General features: G+C 37.2%; 1 protein-coding gene across 2 annotated transcripts; it reads right to left on the minus strand.

The window, feature by feature from the left end:
• Positions 1-484: 484 nt before the first annotated feature.
• LOC111907069 (probable RNA helicase SDE3) lies at positions 485-6,630 on the minus strand. Of its 2 annotated transcripts, none has more exons than XM_023902859.3 (5): positions 6,392-6,630; positions 4,510-5,344; positions 4,021-4,191; positions 1,628-3,088; positions 485-1,203 (listed from the first exon to the last, which is right to left on the minus strand). In XM_023902859.3, the coding sequence occupies exons 2-5, from the start codon at positions 5,311-5,313 to the stop codon at positions 742-744; spliced, it is 2,898 nt and encodes a 965-aa protein (XP_023758627.1). In that variant the 5' UTR covers positions 5,314-5,344; positions 6,392-6,630; the 3' UTR covers positions 485-741. The 2 variants fall into 2 exon arrangements, with proteins under 2 accessions (XP_023758627.1, XP_042754336.1); XM_042898402.2 differs by lacking the exon at positions 6,392-6,630 and adding an exon at positions 6,173-6,359.
• Positions 6,631-11,302: the final 4,672 nt, after the last annotated feature.

The raw sequence follows: 11,302 nt of genomic DNA on the forward strand, positions 1-11,302 counted from the left end.
ATTTGTTGTTTTTCTCATAGCGTAACCCGTAAAAACTTTGTTTAACCCCTAACTTTTCTTTCTAGATCTGCCACTGATAAATATAAGCTTATACATAGAGTAATTGTGACGATTAGTAAAGAAATTAGTCACATAGTTCTTTTAATTTACTAAAATTGTCTATTGAAGTAACATTAAAGTAACGTTTTAATTTTTTTAATTTAATGTGGTAGTAACTATTAACTAATGCGGCTAAATGACTTATATCATGGTCTTAAAACTGTAAAACACTAAGCACAATTGACAACTGAAATATACGATTAGTAAAGAAATTAGGTTTCGTAACCAAACGCAACCTAATTTTGTGACTTGTTTTTAAGATTTTGCATTCATATTCCCCTAGACAGAAAAATGTCATAGCAACCAAACCAAACCAAACATGTAAGAGATTTTAACCCTTTAATTCCTTCATTGATTTAAGTTCCTTATAAATATTAAACCAAACTTGTACGAGATTTTAATTCCTTCATTGATTTAAGTTCCTTGTAAATATTCTAGGAACCAAACAAAACGTGTCCTTGGAATTCAAATGTTAAACCTAAAGCATACAATATGTAATAAATAAAAGACGATGCGATGTGAAACCCCTATTATTAACAATTGGGTCTCAAAAATTCATTAACCAATTTAAAAACAAAACAAAGCAACAACCTCTTTTTGAAAATTAAACTCATAACCAGACTCAAATTCACAGCACAGTTTCTAAACCTTTCCACAATCACCAGGGACAGGGACAGGGAGAGGCGATCCTTCCCCCCAATTATCAGCTTTGGCAGCAATCTCAGGGGTGTCTTGACCCCAATTATCAGCAGCAGGGTGTTCCCCCCAGCTATCAGCCTGTGTAGGGTTTTCACCCCAATTATCAGCTCCTGGCACTCCCTCCCCCCAGTTATCAGCTCCACCACCCCAACCATCGGGAATCCGATTCGAGTAGTCTTCCCAATTATTATCTCCGGCAGGTGGCTGAGGATGGTATTCTCCCCAATTATCATCTCCGCCGTTGAAATTTGCATCACCATCCCCATCCCAATTGTAACTAGTGTTGTTGTCCTGCTGTGTTTCAGTTCCCAAATCAACAACGTTTTCTTCCTTTTCAGGAAGAAAGCAGCCTTTATAAGAATTGTTATCAGCACAATGCCATAGAAGTTTGTTCCAATGTTCATCCTGCCATGCCATTTTTATTTTCATTATTATTCAATTTCATCACCCACAACCAACCATTATAGAATATAAGCTTTTTGGAATTGCATCCCACTTGTTCCAATGTACTTTCCTTTATTCTTCTTATTACAGCATTGTACTTTCAAATTACCCCATTGCTATAATGGGTAGGTAGTTTATTCAAAGTAAAATGCCATTTGATAATAAGAATAAATGAAAGTACACTAACATTGAACCTTCAATTCTTTTCTTCTTTATTACAGCATCTTATGTATATTCTCTATTATGGCATTGTACTTTGAAAATTTTACACATCATAGCAAAATAGCAATGTAGTAGGTTAACATTAATGAATGCTAGCTATAGTAAGATTAATTTGAAAGTAGAATGCTGTAATAAGAAGAGATAGGGATAGAAGGTTGATTACCTTGCAGATTATATGTGGATTCCCAATAGCAATCAACAAGGATCTTGCTCTAGTAATGGCAACATTAAACCTTCTGGGATTACTCAAAAACCCCAAACAATGTCTCTTATCAGTCTCGTTGTGTTTGATAGTGGATCGAACAGTAGATATAATGATAACTTCACGTTCCTGCCCTTGAAACGACTCGACTGTCCCAACCTTAATCTCGGACCCCACAAAAGTTTCAAGTGCTTTACTTATCTTAATCACTTGTTGTCTATACGGTGTTATAACCCCAATATCATGTCCCCTCACCCCCCTCTCAATCAAATCCATTATAACCTCAACTACCTCACTAGCCTCAATCCGATTAAACCAAGATGGGTTATTCCCTTCCCTCTCATCAACCCCTTGAACACCCTTAAAAACCACTGGGAATTCCGGTTTCGGGAGAAAATCTTTCCAATTCAAAGGGTATAAAGTATCCGCTTCTTTACACGAGATTAACTCTGACTGATAAAACAATTCCGAAGGAAGCGATAGAATCTCCGGGTGGCATCGGTAATTCCGGACCAGCTTCGTCACGTAATTCCGATTTCCATTCTTGTAAAACTTCGATTCACAGAGCCTCTCCATATACGATCTCCCTAACCCGTAATTTTCAGCATCTTTAGAAAAAATCACCGGCCCGAGCTGCACCGGGTCCCCCGCAAGAACAATTACGGTGTCCCGTCTGTAAAAATGTGAAATCGGAATCATGGATTCCGGCTCGGATGCCTGGCCCGCCTCGTCCAAAAAGATATGCGAGAAATGGCCCATTTGGAGACCTTCCGCGTAAAGAAGAGACGCGCTTGTGTAAGTGGATATTATAATCCGATATCTCACAAGATTTTCGAATGTCGGACAACTGAAGATCATCTCTTCATCATCATAAGAGCAAAACTGGAGATAATCGGGTTTGATATCATCTAATGAACGAGCTTGTGCATTAAGCCGAAGTAGATCGCCTTTTCGAATCTCAGCTCCATTTTCTTCAACTATGCGATCCAATATATGATCCGCAGCGTTATTGGAAGGGGCACAAACAAGAATCTGTGTGTTTCTTCGGTTTTTGTAAAGCTGAAGAATGGCTTCGGTTAGAGTGACGGATTTTCCGGTTCCGGGGGGGCCATGGATGATATAGGGGGGGCCACCACGGCAACCGAGGATCATTTCAACTGATCTTGTTTGTTCTTCATTGAGGTTACATGATATCGGAGTTAATCGGCGGGTTTCTATGGATCTTTGATTCAAGGCAAACTCCGGAAAGAGAAGGTCGGAATCAAGCTTTCCGGCGGCTTCTATGGCTTGGTATAATCTTCGCATGCCTAATCTGTTGTATTCGAATTGTACGTCGTAACGATCACCTTCCGAATGGTAAGAGTGGAGATCATCGTGAAACGATAGGTGAACTTCTTCTGCCTCCACACGTAAGATGTGCCCCTGTTGTCAACATTATACATTTATAGTACTAATATGCTAAATGAAAAACAACAGCTAGCAACATACTTTTTTTTTCTGTATTTATTATAGTATCCTACTTTCAGCCTTCTTTATTCAAATGAAAAACTGCTTTGTATTTGGATTACGTTGCATTGCAATAATTCGTAAAACTTTTCAGAGACTACTCTGTTGTAATAGGAAGAATTAGAAAAGAATATATAGAATGTTATAAATGAATGTACGTTGCTATTTCTTTCATTCAGCCAAATTCATCCCTACTTCTATTTGTTTCTATTACAGCATTGTACTTTTAGTATATTTTTCTAATCGAGCCATTTTACATCCTTTGAAGGATTTAATTGGTAATATTTTCAACGTACAATGTTATAATTGGAAATAATAAACAGATTAATGGAAGTATATTGCTATTTCTTCCATTAAACCCTAGGAGTCCTAGAACATGTATTTTTTCGAGATAATGCAGAGGTTTATTTTTTTAGATATATAGTTTATATGAGGTTTCATCTTTTGACCATATAAATATAATACATGCATATAATAAGATCCTACTTTTATTTACTTCTGTTACAGCATTGTACTTTCAATCACTTTATTATTTAAACTGTTGTACTTTGATAAATGTATCCAATTATAGCAATGTACTCCCAATTTTTTCCTATTAGGACATTATACTTTGAAAATAAATCTAAACAATCATAGCAAAGAAAATTGTTTTGTATTTGGATTACATTGCTATAAAATAATTGATAAATTTTTCAAAGTACAATGTTGTAATAGGAATAAATGAAAGTAGAATGCTATAATAATAAACAAACGAATGAAAGTTCATTTAAACCTATGAAGTCAGTCATAGAAAATGTATTTTTAGAAATCATATTAAGTAAAATTTAGTTTTATGAGATGAAACAAACCCTATACAGAGGATATGCATTGTCTTCATTTAGGGATGAAGGCTTTGCAATAATGAAATCTCCCTGAACAAGCGATGGTCTTCTCTCAGCAAGACCTGGGACTTCTAAAGCAAGGAACCTGTATTTTCTTTTCAGAGTCACATTTTGCATGTCATACATTCTCATGTCATCCTGAAATTTAAAAAAAAAAAAAAAAAAAAAAAAAAAAAAAAAAAAAAAAAAAAAATCAACCATTTTAGAGCTACTAATAAAACATCATATACTTCTTCTCAGGTGCTTTGCTCTTTCTTTTTGAGTTAATGGACTTAATAAGAACAGGTAAGCTATATATATGTTAATATGTGTGTTTCTTTTTTGACTTGAAGCAGAATGAATTGTTAAGAAATAAAGACAGAGTAATGAGATTTACCTCATTCATTCAAAACCTATCCCTATTAAGCCAATTCAGTAATTTAAAAAAAACAAAGTTGTGGGATACTGGGATGTTACCTCCAATTTTATTTCCTCCATAATAATCAGTGTTTTAAAGAAGGCAACATAATTTTTTCTGGATAAACCTTCCATTAACGCATCAGGAGTGGTTTTACTTTCAATCATATCCCTAATATTCTTAGGAATCACATAATCTGGAAGCTTATATCTGTAAGATCGACCAGTAGCCTTAGCAGGACGAGAGGTCCTAATAACTTTAACCCCTGCATTATCTCCTCCAGGGGTATATAATTTAGGAAGTAAAGGCTTATTTCTCCTTGGTCTATTATACGGCTTGTTAGAAGTTAATGAACGTGAAATCTTATCTTCTGCCATTATAAAACCCACCCTTTCTATCCTATCATCATCCACATTGAAGTGAACAGCAGTTGTGTGCAGACCTTTGCTCACTGGTTTACATGATAGCCAAATGGTCAAAGTTTTGCCAGGTAGCAAAGTCCTGTCTTCCAATGAAAACGACTCTACAAACGATTGGTCATCTGAATCGGGTGAGGGGGGTTCCATCACCGAGAGGGTAAAACAGTCTTTTGGCTTAGAGTCGTATATCTCAACTGACCATAGAATTACTGCTTCGGTGGTTGTGTTCCTGATAGTGACTGGATTGAAGATCCTTTCATTTACTGCTGCTACAAACTGAGGCTTTCCTTCTACTAAAGGAAATGGAGCTGATATGATGATTGGCCCCTTGGTTTCTTGATCGTAATTATAGAAAGATCCATCGTTTGCAAAATCTATATTGCCAATATCTCCAACATCACTAATCACAGACCGTGTTTCATCATTGAAGTTTACTGAACCCATAGTTAGATTTTGAGAAAACCGAGCTTTTCTTCTGCAAATAATAAATGGTTAGCATCTACACATTCTTGCACGTATAAAAAACAAAACCTTACTAAGAATTACACCAACAAAGCAAATAACTGAACTAAGATTTTGTAGCATGCAATACTTGTTAACTATATGATTCTTCTTTCTCCATCCATGTATAAGCTCAAGCATAAATCAAATATAAGCTTGAATGGCTAAACACCTACTCTTTTATTGCAAAAAAGCCTATTGATTTACCCACAACAACTTGTAGATAGTAAAGGCTTCTCTTGCCTATCAATGATGCATAACTTTATTCTTATAACGAAATACATGATGAAATTTTGTGATGATTGTGAACTATGTAAGTACGAACCAGCATAGGTGTGGATAGATAGTATAGATAGCACATTTGGAAACGATAGATTGAGAATAAGAGGTTTGATCAGAGCAGTAGCCCTTTGATGTGTTATGAGTTGAAGACTTTGAACCAATGAATTCATGTGTCATTCCCTTGTGTTTGGGATTCATTGCTAGAATCCCTTCTAATCTGATCCGATTTTACAAAAGCTGTCCAGAAAATGAATATGAAGAAATCATAGGATGAAGATCATGATCATCATAGTCATGATTCAAGCCCTAAAGAAAAGAAATATCCTAGGCAGTTTAAGATCTTTGGATTCACGAATAAGCCTTTGTAGGTGCCAAAAAAACAGATTAAATAAGATTCAAACTCGAATCTTAATCAAAATTCCGATGAATTTATAGATACAGAATGTAACCTAGCTAAGTGATCCAAGTCCATTAACTTAATATTCAAAAGAAATCGGCCTTCAGAAATCAGAAATCTAACCAGAATCAACTAGAGGCTCCAGCTGAACTAAACCTGAAAAATCAGTCTACAAAGATTTTTAAGGGAAACCAAAGGTGGACAGAATAAAGTAATAATCAAATCCGTAGATTCATTAATCCCCTACTTTTGGAAGCATGCATACTGCGTATGGTTTGGCGGGGTAATGTAAATTTCTCATAAACGACAAAAACCTAATACAGTAATGAAGAACTAGAAAACCTTTTGCAATGTGGTTGGTACGTCTTCTTCGCTAGATCGATTCCTTTATATGCTTCATCACTTTCACACTCAATTCATGATTCTTGATTCACTACTGGAATCGCGTGTAGAATGAGAAAAATGTTAAAGCGCTAACAATTTAGGGTTATTGTTGTTCACTGCGGATGAAGTGCTGAACTGGGGTGGTTTGGCGGAGGGTGTCAACGTACGGGGGTGAATTATTCCCTCCTCTATGGCATGTAAAGACTTCCTTCTTTATTTTATTATTACTTTTATTAATTATTAATATTATATTATAAAGTATTATACGAGTATTTTTAATCATTATAAAAAATCGATATCAAAGTATTGTTTTTTACAATATTATATGACAACTACTGCTGGAGCCTGTAAGTATTGATGGCCCATCTAGAGCCCAAAATGTTATTTCAGTGACACTGGACACCATCATAGGCCATGTTTTTGAATATCAATACAATTAGGACCAAAAATAATTTTCAAAATTTGTAATTCAACTCCATTGTTTATGGTTTCAAGAATTCATACTTGGAATTAATCTTGATTACAAGCAAATGTAAGATTGCTAAAATATAGAATAATTTTGCTTTATTTTGTGATTTTTTAGACAATAATTAGGCTAGTGACAATGCACTTTTCGTGTGTATCTCTTCCTTGTAGAACCGAACATCTTTATATAGAGAGAGAAGGAAAGAAGGAAGTAAATGTTCGGTTATTTTTACATGGCAAAGTCACAGTTTTTCCTATCAGTTGTGACGATTGCTCCTTGTGGGAAACTAACTACCGACTATATATGTAATATGTGGATTCGGTTTAAGGATGGGGCATTTGCCACATATCATTTGCAAGGTGTAACATCTACTTTTTCCCATGTATTTGCGTTTAAACCCTTAAGTTATGAGATGTTTGCAAATTGGGACCCCAAGGGCAAGTTTGTGACCTTTTGGTGCAACTTAAGTACGTTGAGCGTACTAAGCCCCACGCCAGTATGCTGCGCGTACTCCTGTAGGTCGGGCGTATGTGGTTCAGACCAAAACCCTAATATTTATGGTTTGTGCACTACTTAAGCACCATTATAGCCCCAAGACCTTTCCCTTTATCAGCCTCCATCCCAAGATCGATCCTCCTTGCAAACCCTAGTTCATTTTGAGCATTTTGAGTTTTTGGAGTGATTTTTGTGCTTCATTATTTGTGAAGAAGGACCTTCAAGGAGTATGCTTTGCTCTCAAGACTTTTGATCCAACATCTTCTCTTCATTGTGCACCATTTGGAGGTATAAAGCTCCAAACTTGGCTTATGTTTCTTTAGATCTTAGTTAAGCCTTGATTTTCTTCCTTTTTGTCCCAAAGTCTAAAGCTTAGTGAGTATGAGGTACTCCAAAGCCTTTAAGGTGTCCTTTAAGACGTTTTAAGGCATTTTAAGTCATAAAAATGCAAGCTTGGACCTTGATTTGTCCCCATGCAAGAGTTAGGGTGTAGAAAAAGGTTAAATAAGGTCCCGTTTGATAGTTTCTGTCTGGGAAAGTGTTGTATGGTAAAGTGCTATCTAGGAAAGTTTTCTGACTGGGAAAGAAACTATGCTGTTTGATTGTACATCTGATTGACTGTGCTGAATGATGAAAAAAAGTAATAAAAAATAAATTTAAAAAAAGTTATTTTAAAAAATTAATAATCCAATAAAGAAAGAAAGAGGCGGGGTTTGGTGTATAATTGTCTTTCCAGCCCATTCAGCCAGAAAGATATGATTTTGGGGCTTTCTGGGAAAGACATATCTTACCGGAAAAGACCCCTTCTTTTATGCAAATCAAACAGTCTTTCCGGTCCATTCAGCCAGAAAGATCTGTTTGGACCTGGAAAGATGTGTATCAAATGGGGCCTAAGTTAGGTTTTTAGTGTTGGGCTTCTTCTAGCCATGAAAAGTCATAAAGTTTGCAACTTTATAGCCTTGGGGGTCTTAGTAAGTTCATATATGAGTTTTGGTCGTACGGACTTAAGGCATTAAGACCTTAGCATGATTTTTGCCTTAGGGGTGCATACGTTGGGCGTAATTCACCCCGTCGTGATTTTCCCGCTTCGGTCAAGTACATTGTGTGTGCCGGTTGGTACGCCAAGCTTATGGCTCGGTCCAGATTCGATGATTTTGGGCCTTTATCGTTGGGTTTTGCTTGCTGAGCTTGGACCATAGATTTTTATGGTAATTTGCCACTTCTGATTTTGGGCCCATTTTGGTCTTTGGATGATCTTTAGGGTTGGGCCTAGGATATTTTATTGGGCTTAAAAGAAAAAGGATTAATTGGCCCTTTTTACTTTGGACACGAGGCAAGTAATGTAGATTCTTAGTTATGGGTTATGTCCCAATTATTAATTGCGACTTTATTTGTTTAGTTAGCACGAGGATTTTTCCATTCAGCAGCCCGAGCATTTGTCTGGTTTTTCAGCAGTTGAGGTGAGTTTTCCTCACTAGATCCACGGGTCGAAGGCACCAATGCATGCCCCTTTGCTTGTTATGTGGAATTCTAGTTGTCTTGTGACAATTGCATGAAATACCAGGATCTGGCCCCTCTCACTTGTATGTAAGACCGGGATTTGGCCCTCGACCTTGCAAGGAAAAACCATGGTGGTAGCCCATGGTACTTGTATGTTAGACCGGGATGTGGCCCTAGGTGTTGCAAGGAAAGACCATAGGGGTAGCCCATCGCACTCGCATGTAAGACCGGGATTTAGCCCTCGCATTACAAGGAAAGACCATGGGGGTAGCCCATGACACTTGTATGTTTTTGTATGTGGTATTTTGGGGAACTCACTAAGCTTTATGCCTACAGTTTATGTTTATTGTTTCAGGTAAATCCAGTTCCAAAGGGAAGGGATTGGCGTGATGGCACAACATCCTCCCCTCATGGTTTCTGTATTTGAAATAATTTGTACTCTAATGTTTTAATACTATGATTTAATATAGTTTTAAACAATTAATAAATGACTTGAATGACTTTTAAATGAAAATTTTTATTACTATTTTTGGTCGTTACACAAGGGTAGTTCATTTAACCCCGTCATGGGTGTTATCCTTGGAACCTCACAATTGGTGCTGACCCGACCCATGTGTTCTCGATCTCAATTTGCCTTACTTGAGTGTGCATTTCGCACCTTGAAACTCATATTGTAGCTAAGGCTTAATTGATTTTGTCTCGAGTTAATTCTGACCATACTAAATAGATTGATGACACTAAAATCACAAAAATATAAGAATATGTGGGTATATTCTAAGGTGTTATTCGTTTGGTTTAATCGGCTATCTGTTTAGTAACATCCATAAATTAAAAAATAAAATAAAATAAACCTTTTCAAACATCCAAAAATCATTATTTATTACAAAATGTTTCCAAAATAGTTTCATATCAGAGTATCCTAGAAATCAAAATCAGAAAATATGAGGCGGTGCACGATCACGCATTCGCCTTCTCGCGATCATCCGAAGTACCTGAAACAAAATCCAAAATTGTAAGCCTGGAGCTTAGTAAGTTCCCCCAAAATACTGATACATAACAAATAGCACACATAATAACAACATGTAATGGGTCCACAGCTTCATAGACTGGATTACCCCCGAGCCAACAACATGAGTCTGGCGTGCCTTTCAGGCCCACATCTCACATCTGGCTTGCTCTCAAGCCCACATCATATGTCTAGCTTGCTCTTGAGCCCACAACTTATGACTGGCTTACACCTTCAGTCCTAAGGTTGGAATCTAAATCACCAGCCCTCAGTGAGAGTCTGGCATGCTCCCATGGCCCTTAGCTCACATATAGAATGCTTAAGAGTCCTCAGTATGAGTCTGGCATGCTCTCCCTGGCCCTCAGCTCATATCTGGCATACTCCGGGATTTGTTAGTTACCGCACGGAGCAGTGCAACCTCAGCCATTCCCACACAACATAACACAACATGTCGACATGTAACAGCTAAATGTGCATACAGATAATCAGACAGTATCACTGATAATCCTACAAACCTACCGGATTAGCATAGCAAACTAGCATGCATAACTAACTCATACTCTGCATATCAACAACTAACTAATAGGATATCAGATCCAATGGGCCAGCCTTGGTGCCTTCGACCCCTAAGTATAGTGAGGACAACTCACCTCACAATGTCGAACTGAACTGGAAATATCAAAATCCCTAAACACAGCTCCAAACTCAAACACCTACAACCACCAATGAACCAATTCCATCAAGTCCCAAATTACCAAAATACCCTCATAAGTCAAACTTGGTCAACCCTCGGTCAAAGTCAAAGTCAATAGTCAAGGTCAACAGTCCATGTTGAGCCAACTCGTCGAGTTCCTCAATGTCCAGAAGATCAGGAATACCCTAACCAAATCGTCGAGTTGGCTATGCAGCTCGTCGAGTTTATTCAGCCCTTTTTTCATTCAAACGCTTTTAAGCGAAACCAAGGCTCCAAACTGTAGATCTAGCCTCCTAAGGTGTAGTTACCACATAAAGTTGCCACCTTTACGTGTATGCAAGGCCTCATGAGGTTAAAATGATAAAAACAAAGCTTAATAATACATGGAGAAGGGCAAATCTTTGATAAAGTCGATGAATTTTTGACTATGGGGCCTAAAGGAGTCCAGATCTGAACTCCTCACTTCAAAACGTGCTCAATACCAGAAATGCCTCAAGAATAAGCTAGAAATGACCTTAAATGAATGAAGATATCTAACAAGATGATGATCAAGGTAACAACTTTTTACCGTCAAATGAATGCCAAAAGAAGTCGATGTTGGATCTACAAGCTCCTTCTCGTTCCAAGCTTCTTAATCTTCAAGTCTCTTCAAGAAATGCACCAAACATACACTCTTTAGCCTCACACACTCAAAATAGGAGGTTAGCT

Source organism: Lactuca sativa, chromosome 9 (genome assembly GCF_002870075.4).
Source record: "Lactuca sativa cultivar Salinas chromosome 9, Lsat_Salinas_v11, whole genome shotgun sequence".
Lineage (NCBI taxonomy): Eukaryota > Viridiplantae > Streptophyta > Magnoliopsida > Asterales > Asteraceae > Lactuca > Lactuca sativa.